This window comes from Prionailurus bengalensis, chromosome B4 (assembly GCF_016509475.1).
Source record: "Prionailurus bengalensis isolate Pbe53 chromosome B4, Fcat_Pben_1.1_paternal_pri, whole genome shotgun sequence".
Taxonomy (NCBI): domain Eukaryota; kingdom Metazoa; phylum Chordata; class Mammalia; order Carnivora; family Felidae; genus Prionailurus; species Prionailurus bengalensis.
Genome location: NC_057358.1, coordinates 130,068,915 through 130,094,573, shown reverse-complemented (window position 1 = coordinate 130,094,573; position 25,659 = coordinate 130,068,915). Strand labels below are relative to the sequence as shown.

Below are 25,659 nucleotides of genomic sequence, written 5' to 3'. Positions count from 1 at the left end.
TCTGGGTCAAGTTCTGGGACATTCCTGCAGCCCCCATCTCTTGTAAGAGCCCACTGACATAACAGTGTAGAAGTGTAAATGTAAACCAGTAACAGCAGACAGCAAAGGGCGAAGAGCGATACTACTAATGAACAAGAGAGTTAAACAAATTTCTGGAGAAATTAAAGCAAACGGGAACCAACTGATGGATAAATGGAGCGGAAGCTAAAGCCTAACAAGGAGTATAGGAGCGGCTAGGGGTGTGTAGGCCAGTCTCTCCAGCAGGAACCCCAGAGAGGCTCTGGACTCAGTGAGAGTGAAGAAGGAATAGGAAATGGCAATTCTGGGTGTATTCTGTACGGATCACTTCAACCGTGTGGCATTTCCGTAGCCTTTCCGCTGCCTTCCCAGTGGAGGTAGCCAGCACTTGGTGGCGGCTCCTTTCTCCGGCACCAGAACAAGGAAGACCAAAAACACCAGAGGGTTTGACTCTGAAGCACTTGATCGGGAATGCTTGGGGAAATTGAATGTAATTCTTTCTGTATTAAGTATTGGCACCCCTTCCTTGAGTCCCATACTTGGGGAAGAGATCATTCCGCACTTTCCTAGCAGCTTGCAATAAAACAGCCTACTGGTTGACATGCTCTTTTTTTTTTTTTTTTTTTTTAAATCTCATACTGAGTTCCCAGTTAGAATTTTAATTCCAGGGAGAGAACTAGTCAGAAAACAGATTATACAATAGCAGAGAAAACCCACACCAGCTAACCAAGTCCTTATACCTGGATCATTGGTGCGTGAAGACCATTAGCCATATTAGAGGTCCTTCAGCATGACAGAGACCACAAAAAAACAAAAAGAAAAGCTGACCCTCTGGGGAAACAGACAACCCAAGAAATAGAGGAAAATTTAACACAACATTCTAACTAATGGAGTCAGATTCAGGAAGTTAATACGTTCATAAACCCATTATTGGGTAAGGGGCGCGCCTGGGTGGCTTAGTCGGTTAAGTGACTGACTTTGGCTTACGTCGTGATCTCACAGTTTGTGGGTTCGAGCCCCGCATCAGGCTCAGTGCTGACGGCAGAGCCTGGAGCCTGCTTCGGATTGTGTCTCCCTCTCTCTGCCTCTTTATTTCTTTCTTTCTTTCTTTCTCTCTCTCTCTCTCTCTCTCTCTCTGTCAAAAATAAATAAACATTAAAAAAACACCCCACATTACTGGTATAATGAAAAGGGAGCAATGTGAGAATGCAAAAGAGGGATGGAGATCAAGAATGTGTCAAAAGAAAACATGCCACAGACAAATAGAAAATAAAATTGAAGATAACCTCCCGAAATGTAGAGCTCTAAGACGCAAAGATGGAAGATACAAGGGGTAAGACAGAAGGCTTCCTTAGTGTTCTTTAGAAAGTGAAGACGGAGACAAAACCTTACCTGCTAAATGACGTACGAAACAGCCAAGATCCAGAAACAACCTAAGTGTCTCCCAACGGGTGAGTGGATAAAGAAGATGTGAGATACACACACATACCTGGATACACAGTGGGATGCTACTCAGCCATAAAAAGAAGGAAACCCTGCCCTTTGTGACCACAAGGATGGGACTTCGAAGGTATTGCGCTAAATGAAATAAGCCAGAGGAGAAAATAGCATATGATTTCACTTACATGTGGAATCAAAAAACAGGGGTGCTTGGCTGGCTCAGTCGGTTGAGCATCTGACTCTTGATTTTGGCTCAGGTTAATGTCCCAGGGTCGTGGGATGGAGCCCTGTGTCAGGCTCCATGTTGGGTGTGGAGCCTGCTTAAGACTCTCTCTCTCCCTCTCCCCCTCTCCCCTTCTCCCCTGCCCTCTCTCTCTCTCTCTCTCTCTCAAATTTAAAAAGATCAATTTCTAAAGAAAACAAAAGACTGAATGAACATAGATCCAGAGAACAGATTGGTGGTGGTTATCAGAGGGGAAGGGGGTCAATTGTATGGTACCAGGTGATAATCAGACTTATTAGGATTATGGTCACTTTGTAGTGTATACAAATATGATTTATTATGTTGTACACCTAAAAGGAATATAACATACCAATTTTACCTCAATTAAAAAACCAAAAGCAGGGGCGCCTGGGTGGCACAGTCGGTTAAGCATCCGACTTCAGCCAGGTCACGATCTCGCGGTCCGTGAGTTCGAGCCCCGCGTCGGGCTCTGGGCTGATGGCTCAGAGCCTGGAGCCTGTTTCCGTTTCTGTGTCTCCCTCTCTCTCTGCCCCTCGCCTGTTCATGTTCTGTCTCTCTCTGTCCCAAAAATTAAAAAAAAAAATTAAAAAAAAAAACAAACCAAAAGCAGAAAAAACTTTACCAACTGATACTGTTGGGAGTACAGTCCTAGGAAAGCAGGGATGAGGAAAGGGGAGTGAAACAAGGAAGGTGGGCTGTCCATAGCCTTGTTATAGGTGTTGTTGATTACAGATCTTCGACTTACCACGGGGTTATGCCCTGATAAACCCATCGCAGGTTGAAAGTGTGGTAAGTCAAAATGCATTTAAATGCATTTAATGCTACCAAACATCCTAGCTTAGCCCAGCTTACCTTAAACATACTCACAACACTTAAGTAGCCTACAGTTAGCAAAACCATCTACCAAAGCCTGTTTTATAACAAAGTGCTGAGTGTCTCATGTAATTCATCGAATAAGGTACTGAGAAACACAACGGCAGTCTGGGTGCAGAATGATCGTCAGTGTCCAGGTTGTTGTCCCTCGTGATCACATGGCTGACTGGGAGCTCTGGCTGCCTCTGCCCAGTATCAGGAGAGAAGACCGTCCTGTATAACAATCTAGCTGGGAGAAAGACCCAAATTCATAATTCTAAGTATGGTTTCTACTGAATACGTATCTCTTTAACACCATCATAAAGTTGACCATCGTTAAGTTGGGGATCGTCTGTATTTGATTTCCGTAGAAGTTTTCAGAAGGGTTCTGTAGAACTGTTGTTCCTCTTGCTGGTCCATCCAAAGGGAGTGTGGAGAGGCATTTTATCTGCTGGTTTCCACTCATCTGTTTCTCCCCCTTTGGTCAGAGTTTGCCATGTGAACAGTTAGCTCACACAGGCCTTGGCCTTCATTGGCCTCAACGGGGAGGCCAGGTCCTACATCCTGTGTGCCCAGGTCTAGAGTGATGTGTCATCTAAGCCTGGAGAAGTAGGAATTGGTACTTCAGTGGCAGCCTCTGGCCTCGGACCCGCTGCCTTTCAAGAAACTGTTAAAAGATGGTTATTCCCAAGAGGGTTGGCAAAGGGAGGGATTAGGGGACTGCTCCTTTTTATTATGAGCTCCTCTGTACCCATCTGATTTGCTATTGTATACATGCATTAATTTGAGAAAAGTGAAAATTAAATTTAAAAAGGGAAAATAAATTGCCAAAAACACCCTCAAAATAACTATGAAAGATCTTTTAGGATGCATTATGGGGAAAAAAATGAACTTCAGATATTGAAAGGTAAAATCTAATTAGTAGTTTATATCAGGAGAATCTTCTTTTAAGAAAATTGGACTTATAGACTCGAATCTTTCTCCTTTCCCACCCATTCCTACCTCACTGCCCGCTTGCATACAGCCCCATGGGACTGAGGTCTAGGAGCTCCTCCCCCTCCCCCAGGGCCACTGCCAGACCCCGACTCTCCTTGGATTACCCCAGCACAGGGTCCCTGACCTGCTTCCCTCTAGCTCTGCTGTAGCTCTTGTAAGCCCTGCAGGGTTTGTGGTGTTCCCTTCCTCGTGTCCCCTGCGTTTCCCCATGCCGGATGGGTTTGGGTCTCTTCCTGTCCTAATTTTGGTTGTATCTCTTAAAAATTAACAAAAACCTGTAGTTATTTATATACTCTAGTAGGCTGGACATATTTCTTTTTTTTTTTCCCCCTTTTAACAAGCACTTATTGAATGTTTTTAAGGCAGTCACTGGAGATGCAACAATTGATTAGACCTGGACAGTTACCTGCCCTCAAAGAGTCCATGTTCTACAGAGGTGATAGATATGTAAACAAATAATTAAAAAAAAATTTTTTTTTAATGTTTGTTTACTTTTGAGAGAGAGAGAGACAGAGCACAAGCTGGAGAGGGCAGAGAGAAAGGGAGACACAGAATCTGAAGCAGGCTCCAGGCTCTGAGCTGTCCGCACAGAGCCTGAGGCGGGGCTGGAACCCATGGACCGTGAGATCATGACCTGAGCTGAAGTCAGACACTTAACCAACTGAGCCACCCAGGCGCCCCTAAACAAATAATTTTAATAGAATAGAAGTGCTGTAGTAGAGTTACATATTAGGTCCAGTGGGAATACGCGGAGGGAGTGATTTTTTTTCCTATTTGGAGGAGGCAAGAGAAGCCTCTGAGAACAGTGGATGACCGGACTAAATATTAAAGAATGTGTACAAGCTAGGCAGATGGGTAGGAAGGAGAGCGGCTTTCTAAGCAGAAGGACTGGCAGGTGCAGAGAAACTGGAGGTGAGATAGCACAAGGTGTTCTTCAAGACGTAATACACGCAAGAGTGCCACCTGGGCCCAGCTGAGCCGCTGTCATCTCTCAGGTGGGTTATTACTATAGCCTCCTAACTGGCCTGCCTGTACGTTTTCACATCTGAGGCTTTGCGCTTGTGTTCCCTTTGTCTGCAGCGGTCTTCCCCCAGACAGACACACGGCTTGCTCTCTGAATTTCTTCAGGTGTCTGCTCGGTCGTAACCTGCTCTGACTCCCCGGTGTCAAATAGCGGTCCTCCGTCCCTCCAGCCCAGTACTCCTGTACCCCCTTCCTTGCTTCATTTTCCTCCATGGCTCCCCATCTGTTTCTTGTGTGGCTTGCCTGTTTCTTGTCTTTCCTTACTAGAATGTAAACTTCCTAAGGGTAGGAACGTCTTTGTAGTCGCTGTTTCCCCAGCATCTAGAACCAAGTTGTCTAGCCCCTCATAGGTACTCAGTAAATACTCAGCAGCAAGAATCAAAACTGGATGGGCGAAGGATTTTGGACTTGAGAGTGTAGGCATCGAGGAGCCTAGAATTTTCAGAAGAGAATTAGTTAACGATATCTTCCTGGGAGCTGCTTAAAAATTGATTGCCTGGGTGGCTCATTCGGTTAAGTGTTGACTCTTCATTGCCGCTCAGGTCATGATCTCGTGGCTCGTAGGTTTGAGCCCCGCATCAGACTCTGTGCTGTCAGTGTGGAGCTTGCATGGGATTCTTTCTCTGTCCCTCTCCTGCTCTCTCTCTCTCTCTAAAAATAAATAAACTTCTAAAAAATGGATTAGGCTGAGGTTGTTTGCAGATGGGAGAATGACTGGAAGAGAGATTCTTGGAATAGCCTGCATGGGAGGTGATGAGAGCGGAAGCGCCTGTTCACCGTTTGCCGTGCCCAGAGCGCGGATACTCGCACAGCCTTTCAATGAGCGTGTGTGTTGAATACAGGACTGTAATCGCTTGTCTTCTGTGGGAAGTATTTAAGAACAATTCTTGATATCGTGGTGAGCTTTTTGCAGACTCCTAAAACTAGAAAGAGAAAAGGTTCTTATGTGTTTTATAGACTTAGTGCTTCAGAAGCAGATAATCAACTGTCTGGTCGATTCAACTAGCAAACATTTTCTAAACATCAACTGCTGTGTGCTCATCATTTAATGAGGAAGCTATGGATGAAGCAGCATGTGATTCAGCCCATGGCCTACGTAGGGGCTTTACTTGTGAAGTAAACAGAGGAAATACAAGCCATCATGTAGTTGTGGTTGCAGACAGAAGGCAGTTTTGTTGGGGGAAGGGTATAGGGAAAAATTTTGTCTCTTACTGTATGTTACGTGATTTACTCATTTGAAGAAGTGAACTATAATAGAACATCCAATGCTATATATATAAAGAATAATTCAATATTTTCTGATTCAGAGGCACTACAAAATCTTCCTAATATTCTATTCTGAACCTGAGTTAACGGCTTTTTTTCAAGGATATTGCAGTTTAAAGTATAGAAGATATGAACTTAATTGCCCATGAAGACAAAATAAAGAGTAAGTTGATTTAAATTGTATTGAAAATTTGGTTAAGAAAAAGAATAATCACCCATGAATTGTATAAATCAATTATATTGACTAGAATAGACAACCAACCATATTGGCTGTGGGGACCTTCCGTTTCCAAGGAAGCAGGTAGCTGGACCGGAGTATTTCTCATTGTCTCCTGTGGGTGGAAGACATGATTCATGGATGTTTGAGGTTCTAAATACTGCTTACAGAAGATACGAAAGAAAGAGCTTTTAGGAGGTTGGAGACATTAAGACTATTATAGGGTTTGTCGTTTTTAACCTAATAGACTATTGGTTTGAATGACTCTATTCTGAAATATTTATTTTTCTCTTTAAATATTCATAGCTTTGAGATGGCAGAACTCAGCCTCAGGGGAGAGGTCAGCCTGCCTTTTTTCTGAGTAATTTGAAAGCTGTGTGTATGTGTATGTGTGTGCGCGCGCGCGCGTGTGTGTGTGTGTGTGTGTGTGTGTGTGTTGAAGGCAAGTGATTTGGATACAAAGCCTATACCTGTCCTTAGACTTGCATATGCTAGATCCTCTAAATTATTTTTATCGTAAACATGAATGTACAATATATTGTATTTCCTGTTTTATTTTTATTTATTCTTTGCAAGGGCTCAGGATTGCACTTGGTCCCCTCCTGCACTCCATCTGCCCTTTGGTTAAAACTACTGTAAAAGAAGGAACCATTTCAGTAGGTTTGCATTTAAAAAAAAAAACAAAAAACTAGTTTTTATTCTCTTATCTGTAGGTTCCATATAAGAAGATCCCTCTACTTTGAGGTAATTTACATTTATGGCCACTACTACCTTCCTCTCAGCACTTCCTCCCTCCCTAATCTCTGCCCTTCTTCTAGAAGTGTAGCCGCTAAGGGCATTTTCTAGCAGCACCTACTGTCACCGTAATTCTCATCATGCCAGCAAAGCCTCTCAGCGTTTCCCAAACCACCTGTACCTGGAGTACCAGGGCCCTGATACAACACACTGAATCATAATCTGTGGGGGGAAGGATCTTGATCTCAAAAAAAAAATGTTCCCGGGGTGATCATTACGCACAATTAAATATGGGAATCTTCACTCTCAAGGAGCCGGGTCAAAGATGAGTCTGTGGGTGTGCGTGGCACAGTGTAGGGGAGGGGGTCCATACTGCGTGAGTTAGTGATCTTACTGAGACTTTAGCAGGAATAGATGTGTCCCTAGACTATTTTCTTGGAATCAGATAATACTTTCCCTTAAATTTAATATTTTAGTCGGTGATGGGCCTTTTACTACTATAATCATTATGACACAGTCATTAAATCTGTTCTTGTGAATTTCCTCTGGATCCCAGCCATCTACTCAGTCACGGACAACCAAATGAAGAATGACCCGTTTGAACTGATCCTGAACCCACAAACTAGAGGCTGCAGGGAGTCTCCCTGTGTAGGCTTTTCCTTCCAGTTCTAGATCTACCTGCAGATGGTCTGACATGTCATGGCTCTGGGTATGATTTATATTCACTGTCAAAGAGAAAACACATGACTTTTATCTAACTTATTTTGCTATCAGAAATATTTTTGGGACTGTTAGATACTAATATTTTCAGCTCCAGGTGTTCAGAGGGTGAAACATTGCTGACAGGAGAAATGGAAACACTTCTTTTCACAGCCCTCCCTCCAGGTTATTATGGTAGTTTGAAGAACAAAAGGAGGCAGGAATAGTATAATAACCTCACTGTTTTTAGATTGGCAGAGGGGGACGTTTGTGTTCAATACAGAGTTATTTCAATACCAAAGGACAGAGATTTGGGGCGGCCCAGTTTTAAGTGTGGGGGTAAATGAAGACCCTAGAATGAACTTCACTGAATGTCTGGTAAATGTGTGTTGTTTTGTCTTTGTGCGTATCCATTCATTTTCTTTCTCGAGGTCTTCTTAGCCTATCGTTCTTCTACAGAGGTTTATAAATCACTTTAGTTGATTCTTGATCTTAAATCCAGCGTTCTGTTTTTTATCTTTCTGTGAGAGGGTCACAGACATCAGGCGGGCACCCCGGCTTTTGGGACAGGGTCTGAGAAGAATGGCCGGCCTTTTCTTAGGCTCTATCAGCTGAGTGCTTTTTATAAACCCTTTTTTACAGAGGCGGGTAGGGTTTGAGATCTGAGCCTATCCAGGCAAATCCTAGGGGGTACGAATTATCTAATTTGTAAAATGCTTGAAGGCAGGGGCGCCTGGGTGGCTCAGTCGGTTAAGCGTCTGACTTTGGCTGAGGTCATGATCTCATAGTTCATGGGTTCGAGCCCCGCGTCAGGCTCTGTGCTGACTGCTCAGAGCCTGGAGCCTGCTTCGGATTCTGTGTCTCCCTCTCTGTGCCCCTCCCCTGCTCATGCTCTATCCTGTCTCTCAAAAATAAACGTTTAAAAAAAAATAAAATGCTTCAAGGCAAAAGTATTTTCTTTTGGTTACAAAGCTAGAGAATTAATTTCCATTTTTCCTACAGCATGACGAAAATGGTAAGTGACCCTGGCCAGGACGATAAACTGGTGAGAAGATCCTCTACCTAAATAACAAAATGATCATTGTTGTGAAGGTGTAAATAAAACTCATGTTGATCCCTTTCTTTCAGCGATTCATTCTGATCATAGATGTAATACAGGACTTGGGAAACTTTTCTCTGGCGATTGGATTTGCAGCCCGTTGCTTAGAAGCAGCAGATAGCAGATCAAGTATAGAAGTGGGACTTGAGATTACCAAAGTGAAAAAATGAGGATGAGGCTGGGAAATAGATGGGAAGGAGCGGCTGAGTGCCTTAGTTCGTCGAGTGTCCATCTCTTGATCGGCTCCGGTCGTGATCCCAGGGTTGTGGGATTGAGCCCCCCTCTGCACTGGGTGGGGAGCCTGCTTGAGATTCTCTCTCTTCCTCCCTCTGCCCTTCACCCCTGCTCGTGCGTGTGCAACACACACATGCGTGCACCTTTCTCTCTCTAGAATAAAATTAAAAAGAAAAAGAAATGGGAAGGTATAAACAAAAATACTCTTCTTTCTCCAAGATTCCATGGACTTTAATTATCCTACAACAGTTAAGGCAAACAATTCTATTTGGGACCACTCTTTCTGTGTTCTCTTAAAGTACTTTATGCTTAGCTCTGTAGCACAAATGATGTTGATGTAATTATTAGTTTAAATGCCTGTCTCACCTTTTAAATTTGGTACTACAAAAGAAAATCTGGGGCGCCTGGGGGGGTCTTAGTTAAGTGTCTGACTGTTGATTTCAATTCAGGTCATGATCTCACAGTTTGTGAGATCGAGCCCCACTGACAATATGGAACCTGCTTGGGATTGTGTCTCTCTCTCCCTCTCTCTGCCCCTCCCCCTCCCAAAATAAATAAACTTAAAAAAAAAAAAAGCAAAATCTTATTTTTGCCCTTGTGCCTCCCCTCCCCCTGATGTTAAAGACTAGGATGTTGTAGGTGCTTAAATGTCAGTAAATAACGGATTCAAGTAATACTCAGAATAACTCCATATAACAGAGAATATATTTAAGAAACAATAACAACATAGACTCGTTTACCCCAAGCAGTGTGACTTGTGAATAATGAGAAAACTTTTCTTTCCAGTACTGATGAAAGTGCGTGGGTGCGTGGGTCCTGAATAGTGAGTCTGCAACTATAAATCTTAAAAAGCCATCTTGTTCTGCCTATTGCCTGTAACTGGTTGGTTGCCACGTTCCTTAAATTCCCCCACAGCAGCTTTTGACTCCGTTTTCTTGGCCCCATTACCCTGCTTAGGTCCACATCTTCTCCAGTATGCTACAAACACCTCCTTATTTCTGCCCCCTAATTGCCAGCCCCCAAGTATATCCCACATCCTGTTATCATTACATGAGCTACAACTCTGCTATTCTCCTATTTTGATGGCTCTTCATTACCAAGGAATACTAGTTAAAACCGTCCGTACCGAACAGATTTGGATATTGGGATACTCACTATAGAGCAAAACATCAGAAAGGATAAGGGAGAGTTTCCAAGTAGGCCTTTTAGACCGGGAACATGATTAACTCAACCAGCAGAAATAAGAAAAGACCGTAATAAACTCACTTTTCATTTTTAAAAAAAAATTTTTTTTTTCAACGTTTATTTATTTTTGGGACAGAGAGAGACAGAGCATGAACGGGGGAGGGGCAGAGAGAGACAGAGCATGAACGGGGGAGGGGCAGAGAGAGAGGGAGACACAGAATCAGAAACAGGCTCCAGGCTCCGAGCCATCAGCCCAGAGCCTGACACGGGGCTCGAACCCACGGACCGCGAGATCGTGACCTGGCTGAAGTCGGACGCTTAACCGACTGCGCCACCCAGGCGCCCCTAAACTCACTTTTTAGACACACAGAATTTGCAGTGTAAGTGGGACATGGGGGGCAGAAGGATGGGATCTGAGGAGGAAGAGTGCCCCCCGGAAGAACCGGATGCAGGGTATGATCGAGTCGGACGTCTGGCACTGTATTCATAGTTTCACTTACTCTCTTTGCATCTGTGCAACAGCCTCTATGGTAAACAGTCCGTTTTGCAGCTAAAGAAGCAGGCTAGAAAGGCTTGCGTAATTCGTCTGTACCTGGTAATGGTATGATTGGGATTTTAACTCAGGTCTGTCTTTCAGGCTCATGCTCTTTTTTGTTTTTACTCTGCATCCCATGACAGCATGGGAGAGAGGACATGGTTGGACCCAAAAATATTTGGAAGTCACCCGTAGGTAGGTAGCAATCAAAGCTCTCAGATTGCTGTGGGTGAGGGAATAGGCGGATAAAGGGGTTGAGACTTGGCCCCTGGGTTATACATTTTTTCTGTGTGACAGGAACCGTTTGCTGTGATTGTGTATTTGATTTTAGAATTAAAACATTTAGCAGAGTTCACATTGTATACCAGAAGACCATGTATGGTAATGTATCACCTTTAGTACTCCATGTGATTGAAAGGAGAAAGACGTCATTCTTTTTTTTTTTTTTTTAATTTTTTTTTTTTTAATTAATGTTTCCTCTTTATTTTTGAGAGCGGGGGGCGGGGGGTGGGCGGTAAAGGGCAGAGAGAGAGGGAGATACAGAATCCAAAGCAGGCTCCAGCCTCTGAGCTGTCCACACGGAGCCCTATGTGGGGCTTGAACCCATGAGCCATGAGATCCTGACCTGAGCCGAAGTCGTATGTTTAACCAACTGAGCCACCCAGGCGCCCTGTGAAAGACGTCCTTAGCTTTTGTGTTTGTGAGATTGAAGGAAATCGTGAATCTAAAGCACTAGCACATAAATGTTGATTTCTTTTCTCTCCTAATGGTACTCTACCATTTCTCTCTTCCTACCCCAACATTCTTCTCCAATTTGATATCAACCCAAGACAACATTTGTTTCATTATATGTTATCCTTCATTAGTTACACTCTCTACTCTAGCCAAACGAAGCAGTTTGCTACTGTAGTGTGCCTGTGTGTGACTTCCCATCTTAATCCTTTATTTAAAATTTTTATTTATTGCTTAATATTTATTAGGCCCGGTATGGGATTCTACAGTGTACAAAACAGTCGCCACTCATCATAAAGAAGCTTTTAATAGAGATAAGGCACTTACCGAGATAAGTATAAGGCTTTGAATTTAAATATCTTGTACACATTTGAAGTGCAAGCCAAGTGCTATGGGAATACAGGAGAGGAGGGAAATTCTTCTGACTGGAAATGGGGGTGCAACACTTGCTAAGAGTCTGCTCAGTTGGATCCTGGTCTAGATACCGTTGGTTCTTTGTCTTGGGTTAGCCTCACAGTAGATGGCGGTTATGTCTGTGTTCCAGGTGACAAAACCGGGGCTTAGTTTCTTGTTCAAAGCTACACAACTGGGGCGCCTGGGTGGCGCAGTCGGTTAAGCGTCCGACTTCAGCCAGGTCACGATCTCGCGGCCCGTGAGTTCGAGCCCCGCGTCAGGCTCTGGGCTGATGGCTCGGAGCCTGGAGCCTGTTTCCGATTCTGTGTCTCCCTCTCTCTCTGCCCCTCCCCCGTTCATGCTCTGTCTCTCTCTGTCCCAAAAATAAATAAATGTTGAAAAAAAAAAAAAAAGCTACACAACTAACAGGTTACCAAGTCAGGATTGAACCCCAGGTTCATTTGGCTCTAAACCTTAATCTGTTTCCTTTACACCAGGGGTCCAAAAACTATGGCCTACAGGCCAGACCTGACCCGCTGCGTGTTTTTGTAAGGCTCGTGAACTAAGAATGATTTTTACGTTTTTAAATGGGTAGAAAAAAAAAGTCAAAAGAAGAAGAATATTTTGAGATGTGAGAATTAGATGAAATTTATGTTTCGGTGCCCATCAGTAAAGTTTTTCTGGAACACAGCCGTACTTGCTCATTTACATACTGTCTACAGCTGCTTTTGCATTGTAACAGTGGAGTCCTGTAGTTAGTTGCATCAGAAATCAGACAGCCTGCAAGGCCTAAAATACTATCTGGCTTTTTATAGAAAAAGTCTGCTGACCCGCGCTTTATGTCGTACTTCCTTTCTAGGGATAGCTTCGTGGAGAAGGGATTATTTGAGGTGATCCTTGATGTCCGGCTACATTTTCATTAGGCATGAATCCTCTTGGTAGGGAATACCGCATGGGGACCAGCACTGATCCCTGCTATAGCAGTCTGGCTGAGATTTGGGAAGGCACCGTATTTGGGGAATGTAGAAGTCCCGACTCATTGCAACACAGGATTAATGGATGGGAGCTGTGTATGACATGCCTGCGAGAAAGAGAACCCCACTGGAGATACCACATGGCTCAGTGACTAGCAGCACCAGCCCTAGAATTGGTTTGGATCTGAGTCTGCTTATGCCACGTATTAGCTAAGTGGTTTTTTGGTAAAACGCTTAACGCTTTTAAACGTTGGTTTCTTGGTCTGTAAAAGGAGAATAATGGAAAGATCTCCCTTTTAAAACAAATTTTTTTTAGTGTTTATTTTTGAGAGAGAGAGCACAAGCGGGGGAGGGCAGAGAGAGAGGGAGACACAGAATCCAAAACAGGCTCTAGGCTCCCAGCTGTCAGCACAGAGCCCGGCGCAGGGCTCGATCTCACAGACCGCAAGATCATGACCTGAGCCGAAGTCGGAGGCTCAACTGACTGAGCCACCCAGGCACCCCAGCTTCACATTTTATCTTACCAATTCTTTACAACAAGGTGTGGCACTAACATCGCTATTTTATCAGTGAAGAAACTGGGGGCCGCCTGGGTGGCTCAGTCAGTTAAGCATCCACCTTCAGCTCAGGTGATGATCTCGCAGTTCATGGGTTCGAGCCCCACATCGGGCTCTGTGCTGATAGCTCGGACCCTGCAGCCTGCTTTGGATTCTGTGTCTCCCTCTCTGCCCTTCCCCCGCTCACACTTGTCTCTCTCTCTTTCAAAAATAAATAAACATTAAGAAAATGTATAAATGAAGAAGCTGAAGTGCAGGGAAGTTAGGTAACAACATATTTAAGTGTTTACAGCTATAGTAAGTGGCAAAGCCGAGATTCAAATTATGTTCTAACCATACACTTCAACATTGCTCTTGGTAAAATGTGGCTTTTATTGGGTCTCAGGTGGATTTGATAATATTTTAAGTAGTGTTTAAGTAATGGAATAAACAAATTTGTATTGGGGAATAATACACTGAAAACACTGTCATCAGTCACTATATCCCTTACCTTCCTTTCTGGGCATCACCTTGAGCTTTAATCAGAGATGCCACCCTAAAAAGTGTTGAGTCACACTGGCCTGAATTCTATGTGAAGTAGAATACTGTTTTCTGTCCTCTTACTATATCTCTCCTTAAACTTTTGTGTAGATAGTAAAACAACAGTGAGATCGCAGGGTATCGAATTGGTTTGTTGAATGATTATTGAATATGAAATAATGTTATATCCCAAATTTATCTGTTTCATGTAGGTCTCTTCAGGGTTTTTCTTTTTCTTCTCCTCCTTCCTCCTCGTCTCCTCCTCCTCCGATTTAAAAATAGCTTTAAAGTATTTTATGTATTTATGTATTTATGTATGTATGTATGTATGTATGTATTTATTTATTTATTTATTTAGAGAGGGAGTGAGTGCACACACAGGGGACGGGCAGAATCCAAGCAGCAGGCTTGGGATTCTCTCTCTGTCTCCCTTTGCCCCTCCCCCACTCACACTTTCTAAATAAATAAACAGCTTTTAGAAAATAAAAATAACTTTAGAAAAGCAGCTTTGTCACTCATTTGTATCTTCTTACTTTTTAAACCAGAGCGTTAGAAATGCAGGTAGCTTTGTTTGAAAATGTGGAAGATCTCACTTTTTAGTATTGTTGTAAATTATGTTGCTGATGGGAAGGCCAGTTAACCAAAGAATTGCTTTATAATTTCCTGTCCATTCCTGTACTAAATTCATGTGGATATTAGGATTCGATGTAACCTTTCTGTCCTCACGGTTAGCTTTCTACAAATTGGGGACCAGTCTTCATCTTGGATGTTCGGTTTTATTGTTCTGCTCATGCAAACCCCTTAAGTAAGAGTAGTGCCGTGAGGCTCCATGCCAGACGTCGTTCTCGGTGCTGGGGATGCATCGGTGGGCCGAACAGGCAAAACCTCTCACTTACGTTCCAACAGAGGAGACGAAATAAATGCAGTATTATTATAGATGAGAAGACAGTAATCGGGGCCGAGAGTTTCAATAGAGCGGTCAGGAGAGCTGACATTGGAGCATGGACGTGAGGGAGGTGTGAAGTCAGCAGACTGGAATACCCGCGGCACGCGGAACAGCGAATCCTGAAGTTGCGGGCTCCGCTTGGTGGGCCGGCAGACCTGCTCTCAGGGAACTTGCGTTACCCTGGGAGACAGTGCAAAGGACTGAAAGGGAGCACAGTTTGTTTTTTCTTCTCATCTTTCACAAAAGTCAGAATTTATATTCTAGGGAAGAAAGGGGCTTTAAAATGAAATCTTTATTAGATTCTTGTTAAGTGAGATAGAAACCTGACTTGCATATAGTACTCTTTGTTGTCTGTCTTGTGAAAGGGAAAATTTACAGACTGCCACATGAGGGAGAAGAGAAATCACGTCTAGTTTTGTAGAGCGTAAGAGTTAATAATTCATTTTCTCAGCTGACATACACCTAAGCCTGTGATTAGCCTATGATTTTAAAAACAAAACATTTTCATATTAAACATAGAGGTAAATTCTTGCCTAGAAATGATCATGTGAACTATTGTCTCATAGTTTGCCCAGAGGCCAAAGTACTTCGCTTTTGAACTTATAACCTTGGAATATGGCCTGGAAATTTAATAGAAATCTGAAACCATTTAACATTTATAGTAGTAGTAGTAATAAATACTTGGGGAGACTTTCAGACATTGTAGAGTGTATGAAATAAAACGCAGAATCACTCCTATTCCAATTTCATTCCCTTAGCATATAAACCTAATGTGTTTTTCTTTCCACAAAAATAAAAGACCTTCCTATAAGGGGCAAAATAATCTACTGAGAGTTTCTTTTTGACCTTTTAGCAAAGACTTACATTTCCCCTTTTTTCAGGAAACCGCTCAGCCTCCGCCTGCCTCGTATTTCTTTGAAACACATAGCGCCAAGGGTGCACGTAGATCCTATAAAATGTTTTTACCTTTCTTCCCCTAGCCCCCACTGCTAATCGATGTGGCTATTCAGTTGACTGGGCCAGCTTTGTAAGGCCTGCCCCCGTGGGAGAGTCAATTCTGTGAACTGGTGTGCGGGTACCTCACTCCCAGCAGGGCTGGGGGGGGTGGAGACTGGAGGCCAGAGCAGGTGAGTCTACAAGGAGCTACCTCTGAGCGAGGAAAGCGAGTCCCCTTTGCCATGTTAATCATAACCGGGAGACTGTCTTTTAGCCTTACCGATTATTGAGTAGACCCTTCTTGCATACGGTGAGATTGTATTTATGCCTGGAGTTGGAGTGTAGATCTACAGACACCTTTGGTGGTCTTTACTCTCTTACGTTCACCAGTCTACCTGAATGTGAATTTGTGTCTTTCATATCTGACTTTAGGCCAGTACATCCTATGAGGGCTTCTGAAGCAGCATGCTTCATGGGCATCTGGGCGGCTCAGTCGATTAAGTGTCCGACTTTGGCTCCGGTCATGATCTCGCAGTTCAGGCATTCGAGCCCCGTGTCGGGCCCTGTGCTGACAGCTCAGAGCCTGGAGTCTGCTTCGGATTCTGTGTCTCCCCTTCTCTCTGCCCCTCCCCTGCTTGCACATGCTCGCTCGCTGTCTCTCTCAGAAATAAATTAGAAAATTTAGAAAAAATTGGAAGCAGTGTGCCTCATGCAACGGGCAGGTAGGTGGGTAGGTGGATATGGATACGGCCCTGTGGAACTTGACGAAGGGAGAGGGTTATTTTATTTCTCTCTTCGGACACCCAGGAGAGCTGAGGAGAAGTCGTGTATAATACCCCAGCCTAGATAGAAATAATGAAAAGAACTTCTATGGTGATGGGTGACAAAGACACACCTTTTCCCTGAAAAATTATAGGTAAAAATTCAAGGTTTTCCTAGCATAATTTCTAAAAACTAAACAAAGGGAAGATTTTTACGTAAAGCACTCCTTAATACCACTTAGAAATGGTTCTTGGACACTGGAGACAGCTGAATTTTGATGCCTTATAACTTTGAAGTGAAAGACCGTGATACATTTTTGTCTCTAGATAATGTCACTACCATTTTCTTGAGGATAGCACAGTAATTCAGTGCTTTAGCATTTCGGCTTCCTCTTACTGATTCCATTTTTCATGTCATTGTCTTTTATATTTAAAAAAAACGGGGCACCTGGGTGGTTCAGTCGGTTGAGCGTCCGGCTTCGGCTCAGGTCATGATCTCGTGGTCCGTGAGTTCGAGCCCTGCGTCGGGCTCCCTGTGCTGACAGCTCGGAGCCTGGAGCCCGCTTCGGATTCTGTGTCTCCCTCTCTCTCTGCCCCCTCACCCTGCCTCACATTCTGTCTCTCTCTCTGTCAAAAATAAATAAACATTAAAAAATTTAGAAAAAATTGGAAGCAGTGTGCCTCATGCAACGGGCAGGTAGGTGGGTAGGTGGATATGGATACGGCCCTGTGGAACTTGACGAAGGGAGAGGGTTATTTTATTTCTCTCTTCGGACACCCAGGAGAGCTGAGGAGAAGTCGTGTATAATACCCCAGCCTAGATAGAAATAATGAAAAGAACTTCTATGGTGATGGGTGACAAAGACACACCTTTTCCCTGAAAAATTATAGGTAAAAATTCAAGGTTTTCCTAGCATAATTTCTAAAAACTAAACAAAGGGAAGATTTTTACGTAAAGCACTCCTTAATACCACTTAGAAATGGTTCTTGGACACTGGAGACAGCTGAATTTTGATGCCTTATAACTTTGAAGTGAAAGACCGTGATACATTTTTGTCTCTAGATAATGTCACTACCATTTTCTTGAGGATAGCACAGTAATTCAGTGCTTTAGCATTTCGGCTTCCTCTTACTGATTCCATTTTTCATGTCATTGTCTTTTATATTTAAAAAAAACGGGGCACCTGGGTGGTTCAGTCGGTTGAGCGTCCGGCTTCGGCTCAGGTCATGATCTCGTGGTCCGTGAGTTCGAGCCCTGCGTCGGGCTCCGTGCTGACAGCTCGGAGCCTGGAGCCCGCTTCGGATTCTGTGTCTCCCTCTCTCTCTCCCCCTCACCCCCTCACATTCTGTCTCTCTCTCTGTCAAAAATAAATAAACATTAAAAAAAAAAAGTTAAAAAAGAAGACTTTTGTAGGCTTCATTACAAATGTAATACCTGTTTATTATTAGGAGCCTGAGGAGATTTGGGGTAGATATGCTTCCTGTTTTGAAGATGAGGATGATTTCATGGGTGCACTTGGGTTGTAATTGTCAAGGCTCACGGTACAAATAAGTAGATGCGGTTTGTTGTGTATGTCACTTACACCTCAATAAAACTGTTCAGTTTTTTTTTTTTATTGATTAGATGACTAATCAAAATTGGACTTGTTTTGCTGTTACTATGTGTTTCCATTTGTTAGTGAAATTGAACATTTTGATGGTACCAGTCATTTGCGATTGAACATTTCATCTTCTGTGAATTGTTCAGGTATATTCTTTGCCTCATTTTCTGTTGTCAGGTGTGTTTCTGAATTTGTGTAGCCTACTCTTGCGTTAGTGATGACAACCCCTTGTCTGTCTCGTCTGTGGCAGTTCTTTTCTCCCTGGTTGGTTTTCCTTTTGACTTTAAAGCCCATTTCTCCCCCCTTCCCTTCTCCTTTCCTTCCTAACTTACACAGCCACATGTCTTTTTTTTTTCCCCTTCCTAGTTTTTAGGTTTCCTGCCTTATTTAAGAATCCCCCAGGCCCCAGTTATGCTCTCAAGTTTTCTTGTATTTGCATAGTTTTCATTGTTCTCTTAGATTTTATTCCTTCTCGAATTTTTCTGGTATGGACTAGGCACCGTGAAGTGCTCATTTGGATAGCCAACTTTTACAAATACCATGTGGTAACTAAACCGTTTTCCCCAACCAGAGTGAAGTGCTACTTTTCTGTAGAAAAGTGTTCATTTTCTGTAGAAACTTGAATCTGTCTTAGGATTATCATGTTCTGTTAATCACTGTGTATATTCTTACCGTTGTTTCTTTTTTAAGTTTTGTTTGTTTATTGGGGGGGGCGGGGGAGGGAGAGAAAGAATCCCAAGCAGGCCCTGCGCTGTCAGCCCAGAGCCCCATGCAGGGCTCAGTCTCACAAACATGAGATCATGAACTGAACTGATACCGAGTCAGATGCTTAACCAACTGAGCCTCCGCCTCCCCGCCAGGCGCCCCCATAGTGTTGAGCCACAGTGGCTTTATGGCAAGTCCTAACATACTGATAGAACATGCCTCACCTCATGGTTTTTTCCTTTTCTAAACTTTCCTAGGAGTGTTTCACGTAGCAAATAGAAAAGTATTTAGGCCTGTTTTCTTCCCTAGACACCATTTGCTTCTGATTAAAAGTGGCATTACGTATACATTTTATTTCGGCAAGGATTAACATTTTTATATTAAGCATTCCTCCAGAAACAAAATGTATCTTTCTATTTATTCAGGCCTTGTTTTGCATCCTACATCGTGTGTTCTATACTACACATTTTGTTGCTCTTTTGAATAACTGGCCACTGCTGGTTTTAAAATAGTTATGCATAAATGTGACAAAATTTTATTATTAGGTCTGCTGGTTTGTAGTTAGTTCTTTTGGTGTTTCTAAGTATATAGTTACATTTGTAAGGGTAACTTGTCTCTGTATTATCTTGATCTCCATTTTGTACTTGCTTTTATATATAGAAGGAATAATAGTGACAGCGCAGTTATCTGTGATTTCTAATAATGACTGGTATTTCACAGTTTAATGTGATGTTTGCTGGGGCGCCTGAGTGGCTCAGTCGGTTAAGCATCTGACTCTTGATTTCAGCTCAGGTCCCATTCTCACTGTTGAGCCCTGCACTGGGTTCCATGCTCAGCATGGAGCGTGCTTAAGGTTCTTTCTCTCCTTCTCTCTGCCTCTCCCTCACTCATGCTGTCTCACTCTCGAAATAAGTACACATTAAAAATTATAGGGGCGCCTGGGTGGCTCAGTCGGTTAAGTGGCCGACTTCGGCTCAGGTCATGATCTCACGGTCCGTGAGTTCGAGCCCCGCGTCGGGCTCTGTGCTGACAGCTCAGAGCCTGGAGCCCATTTCAGATTCTGTGTCTCCCTCTCTCTCTGACCCTCCCCTGCTCATGCTCTGTCTCTCTCTGTCTCAAAAATAAATAAACGTTAAAAAAAAATTAAAAAAAAAATTATATGTGTGTGTGTGTGTGTAATATGTAATGTTTGCCGGTGGTTTTTTATGTCTTGTTTTTCCTTTGTTATAATTAACAAATGTGATAACATTCTTAGCAAGTGTTCTGTTTAATGAATTTTAACAATTTGGGACCACCATCCTTAATAAGAAATAAAACCTTTCCATCATCTTAGAATGTTCCATAGTACTAGATGTCCATCAACACTCTCCCCACCCCCCCCCACCCCCCACCAAGAAAAGAGAAAACTAGTTTCTCGCTTCTGTTATGATAGATTTATGTCTCATTCAGCAGGGCCCTTCAGGTCCATCCCTGCTGTCGGTAGGTAGTTCATTCTTTTTGTGTTGTGTAACATTCCATTTTATGAACCAACCACAGTTTATCCATTTTCCTATTGATTTCAAGACAGTCATTTTTCAGTTTGGGGCTATTATGAATAAAGCTTCCATGAACATACTTGTGCGAGTGTTTTTGCACACACGTGCTTTTATTTCCCTTGGGTAAATACAAGAAGCGTTTTAACTTGATAACCGCAGAACAGTTCTACCAAGCGGATATACTGTTCTACACTTTGGCAAAAGCGGCATATGAAAGTTCTCGTGGTTCCACACCCTTATCAACGTTCCGTGTTTTCAGTGGGCACGAAATGCTAGCTCAGGTTTTTTTTGTTTTTAAAGGTTACTTATTTTGGGAGGGAGAGGGAGAGAGCACAAGCAGGGGAGGGGCAGAGAAAGAGGGAAAGAGAGAATCCCAAGCAGGCCCTGCATTGTCAGCACAGAACCCGATGCCGGGCTCGATTCCACGAACCGATCCCGTGAACCGCAAGGTCATGACCTGAGCCAAGATCAAGAGTGAGATACTTAACCTACTGAGCCAACCCAGGTGCCTCCTGTTTGGTTTTAATTTCAGATCCCTGATGACTAATGCTGCTGAGCCGCACATTCATGTATTTTCTGCCCATCGGGATATCTTTTTGTGGGAAGTTGTCTGTTAAAGTCACTAACCCATCTTCAAAAACATGCTTTGTTCTGTTTGTTACAATTTGTAACAATTCTTTGTAGATTCTGCATAGGTGTTCTTTGCCAGCTAAGTGAGTGTATTGCGAATGCTGCCCCCCGGTCTACATCTTGTCTCTTTATTATCTTAGTGGTACCTTTCAAAGGAGCAAGAAGTTTTAAATTTTCGATGGAGTTCAGTGTATCTATTTTTTCTTCAGTAATTCTTGTTTTTTATGACCCAGGAAGTCTTTGTTTATTGCAAAGCTGTGAAGATTATCCTTTTTTTTTTTTCCCTAGAAGTTTTAAAACACTCATATATAGGTTTGTTATCTCTTTCAAGTTAACTTTTGTATACATGGGATGAGTTGAGGTTTTGTTTTGTTTTGTTTTGTTTTGTTTTGTTTTCCCCCCATTGGGTATTCAACTTTTTTTATTTGTGAAAAAGACTTCCCTTTCTCCCACTGAATTGACTTGATGCCTTAATACTGACTGTACTATTCTCTTCTGTTTCATTCATTGATGTGGGGGCTTGGGGCGCACTGATGCGAGTTTGTGGGATTTGGGGTACGTGGTCATCTTAAGACTGTCAAGCTTTCCAATCCATCGTCATGTATTTCTCCATTTATCTTTGTACATTTGTTCTGTTGGATTTTGCAGAAGAACTTAATGTAGCAACGATGGCTGAACCTTTCTTTAAAAATAGCGTGAGATCTTTCTGCAGCTTTGGATTCATTTTGTTGGAGATATAGTAGGAGTTTAATGGCCATCGGGTTAATGTCAAAAGCCTGCGATAATGTTTAGAAAAGGATGCTGAAAGTTTCCGTTTCCTACAGTTCTCCGTGGGTAGAGAATCATCTCTTGAACTGAGGGGAAAGAAGGATAGTTGGGACTGAGACAGAAGGAGGAATAATTGCTCCCTTGCTTGATGGAAATGATGCTCACAAGCAGGAGGAAACCAAATGACATAAACCCAGGTTTTCTTTGATTGCCTAATGATATGATGTTTAAAATACGGTGGGGGGGGGGGGGGCGCCTGGGTGGCGCAGTCGGTTAAGCGTCCGACTTCAGCCAGGTCACGATCTCGCGGTCCGTGAGTTCGAGCCCCGCGTCGGGCTCTGGGCTGATGGCTCAGAGCCTGGAGCCTGTTTCCGATTCTGTGTCTCTCTCTGCCCCTCCCCCATTCATGCTCTGTCTCTCTCTGTCCCCAAAATAAATAAACGTTGGAAGAAAAAAATTTAAAAAAAATAAAATAAAATATGGTGGGGATGGGGGGAGCCTATCAAAGTGCTGACATGTTGAAGCATTTGTCCGTCTCTGCCAGCTACTTACAGGAGAGTGGTCTAAGACTTTGCAGACTTGTGTATCTTCAGTGAAAAAAAAAAAAAAAAGGCTTTGCTTTTGATGGGATGGAATGAAATGGGAGGTCAAGGGGGTGGGGAGGATGGGTCCTTCGCAAAATTTGTCCTACAAGATCCAAACTCTTTTGTATCTGAACTTAGAACAGAAGTGAGAGAGGGGCCATAGCGCCAAAATAGCCCCTTCTAACAATTCCCTGTAGTTCCTGCATACTTGATTGATATTTCAGATACCACACTGAATTCCAGGTAAGCATCTGGGAAAGGTTATCACATGGAGAGGTTTCTTGGTGTGCTGTTACCCTTAGCTGGCAGTGATTATGAAGAACTCTTAATTTTTTTTGTCTGGGGATTTTTTTTTCTATCTCTAGTGTTTATAATTTAAGGAACCTTTATTTTAAACTATTAACCTAGTAGCCAAGACTTAAGTAAATCCCTGTCTTGAAATACAAACAGTATTTTTTTAATAATATACTTTCCTCTGAACTCTGCACTCTTAAAACCTAGAGACCTATGTTGTCTGGTTTTGAGAATTTAACTAATAACGTCACCCTGCCTATTGCTATGAATTGTAATTGAACGAAGTTGGCTTGTTTTCCTCTGAGAATCACTGTAAAGGGACAGAGAGTGTCCTGAAGAAAATACTAATGGCCCAAACTGATTTCAACTCTTACACCTTTTCTTGTGTGAGAAATTTCCTGGCATTTTTAAAAACTTGGTTTCCAGGAAAATTTTTGACTCTTTGGTAACTAATCAACTTTAATATGGTCACGGGCCTGTTTGGGAATCACAGATTCGCCAAAGTGGGGTGTATGTGTCTGCATGCATACGTCTCTGTAGGAGTGCAGAGAGAATATTCAGAGAATTTTGTACTCACCTTAGAAATAATCACATAATGATGGGGCGCCTGGGTGGCTCAGTCGGTTAAGCGTCCGACTTCGGCTCAGGTCACGATCTCATGGTTTGTGGGTTCGAGCCCCGCGTCGGGCTCCGTGCTGACAGCTAAGAGCCTGGAGCCTGCTTCGGATTCTGGGTCTCCCTCTCTCTCTGCACCTACCCCACTCACGCTCTATCTCCGTCTCTCAAAAATGAATAAACGTTAAAAAAAAAAATTTTAAAAAAAGAATCATGTAATGAGAATTTAGAGTCACTTTTTCTCCTTATTTTCTCTTCCCCTGTTCGTTTCAGGGTAACCAGGAGCCGACAACAACTCCTGACGCAATGGTTCAGCCTTTTACTACCATCCCGTTTCCGCCACCTCCCCAGAATGGAATTCCCACAGAATACGGAGTGCCACACACTCAGGACTATGCCGGCCAGACCAGTGAGCATAACCTGACGCTGTACGGGAGCACGCAAGCCCACGGGGAGCAGAGCAGCAGCTCCCCCAGCACACAGAATGGATCTCTCACGGTAAGGGAGCTCTGAGCGGGTAGGGAGGAGGGCCTGTCAGGTTGCAATCCTCGCCTGCATCGCCGGGCCAGCAAACCCTTTGCGTTAAGGTAGCGTCTGCCTGACACTACACGGCATTTATGCAATTTCACTCCTACCCCCCGCACCGTAACTAGAAGGTGAGGACTTAGAATCCTAGCTCGCAGCCACTGCCCAGGAGCTTACGGTCAAGAGACAGGACAGACCACACAGCAAGACGAGGGCACAACGAGGGGGGGCGCTGCTCTGGTCAGTTTCGCCCATTCGCTTCAGTTCGCCTTGCGGCCCCCCGCCCCCCCATGTGGTACCACACGGTCTCTCGGCAGCTCTGTTCTGCACGGGGCCACCTCCCGCTTCCTGGAGACGCTCACTAGGCTCTTGGCTCTCCAGACACTCCCTGTTGCCCTCCTACCCCCCGGAAGTCCTCTCTCAGTCCCCTCTGCTGCTGGCAGCTTCTCTTTCTCTGTTCGATTTTGAGATGTTACAGCACTCCAGGCCTGGATCCTAGGACCCCCGTCCTCTTATTTTGTGTCTTCTCTCTCTATATGATTATGCTACTAGATTCATCTTGCTGTTCAAGCAACACCCATGAGTCTTCCCTGTTTCTTTCTTTCACGTCTCCATCCAGTCCGTCTGCAGGTCTCGGAAACCGTAACTCGAAGCGTTCTCTTACTTCAGCCTCTTGTCTTTAACTTAGTACCTTAACTGGAGAATGTGTATGATAGCAGCTCTTATGCCAGGTTTGAGGCGGGCCCTACTTAGCAGTACGATTTTATTTAATCTCTTTCTGCTTTGGCTTTCTCAGTGATGACAAGTACGTATCTGTACCTGGAAAATGAAGACAGTAGTACCTACCTCAGAATGGCCGTTAGATTTAAAAGAATTTAATTCACGTAAGGTATCTTCATTGCCCCCACACTATTCCCGACCTCATCACATATTCCCTGTGTCACTGCTCCCTAACTAACTTCTCCCTTTGCCACATCACAGCCAGCGTAGTGCTTTGTTTTCTAATGCAAATAGTGTTATTTTCCAACTTAACTCTAACAGTTCCCTAACATACTTAGAATAAAATCCACACTCTGTACTTCATTTACTGATCCCTGGCCCTAGCCTGGCTCTTTGACTTCGCCTCTTAACCACTAACTTCCTAAAGTAAAAGAAATGTCAGAAATTAACCAGGAGATATATATCAGATATATATCAACATACAGGAAGGAAGTCTTATTGTCTGTGGGATTATGTCATCTGCCTCCAAAGATAAAAATGTTCTATATCCTAGATAGAAATACCTATGTCGAATTTTTACATTTCTTTTTGCCCTTCCTGTTTCAGATTATCAGGAGACCTTTATTCAGCCTTTAAACCACTTGATATGATTTACTTCCCAGTAAAGAACCTTAGAATGGAAGCTTTTGTTGCGTACGGATGGATTTCACCTTCAAATTCTATTTCCCTTTATTAGCTATTAGACCGCAAAGAAACCCAGTCTTTCCTTGAAAACATGTTGTCTTTTTAGTGTTGATCAGTTATATATAAGCACATAATTTTATACTTCATAAGTAATGGACTGTAGTGATAATTTATTTGAGAGGTATAAGCATGATGGGTAACAAATGAGGATTCCATAGCGTTTGTTCTAGAGTTGTGAATATACCAGCCACTATATTGGCCACATTTCCAAATCATTTTCAAATGATGATGAACTCACAGACTTACCAGAACAACTGTGCAAAGAAGAAATAAAATATAAATGTGAGGCTTTATCAAGGTATTTTAATTACTGAATCTGTTTTTTACTAGTTACCTGTCCTTTTTCTCTTTTTACTTTTATTTTCTATTGCGAGTCAAACCAATTTTAGTAATTTGTGACTTTCTAGGAATTTTTCTTTTTCATCTAAATTGTCTATTTTGTTGGATATAATATATATATATAATTATAATCTATAGATTTATAAATATATGGTTTAATTATAATATAATTTATAAAAATCCATATGATCCTTTTTAATTTCTATAGCATCTGTACTGATATCCCTTCTCTCATTCT

General features: G+C 43.0%; 1 protein-coding gene across 36 annotated transcripts in view; it reads left to right on the top strand.

The window, feature by feature from the left end:
• Positions 1 to 25,659, top strand: part of RBFOX2 (RNA binding fox-1 homolog 2) — a 291,584-nt gene that overhangs the window by 202,449 nt on the left and 63,476 nt on the right. For 35 of the 36 annotated variants that reach the window (XR_006294639.1, XM_043563638.1, XM_043563639.1 and 32 more), the window contains one exon: positions 23,367 to 23,591. Coding sequence is in view for 35 of the 36 variants with exons in the window: in XM_043563638.1 (XP_043419573.1) it covers positions 23,367 to 23,591 (225 nt within the window). In the remaining variant the exon portion in view is untranslated. Of the gene's footprint in view, positions 1 to 8,478; positions 8,510 to 13,266; positions 13,272 to 23,366; positions 23,592 to 25,659 lie in introns of those variants that run through there. The other variant, XM_043563649.1, reaches the window with a different exon arrangement.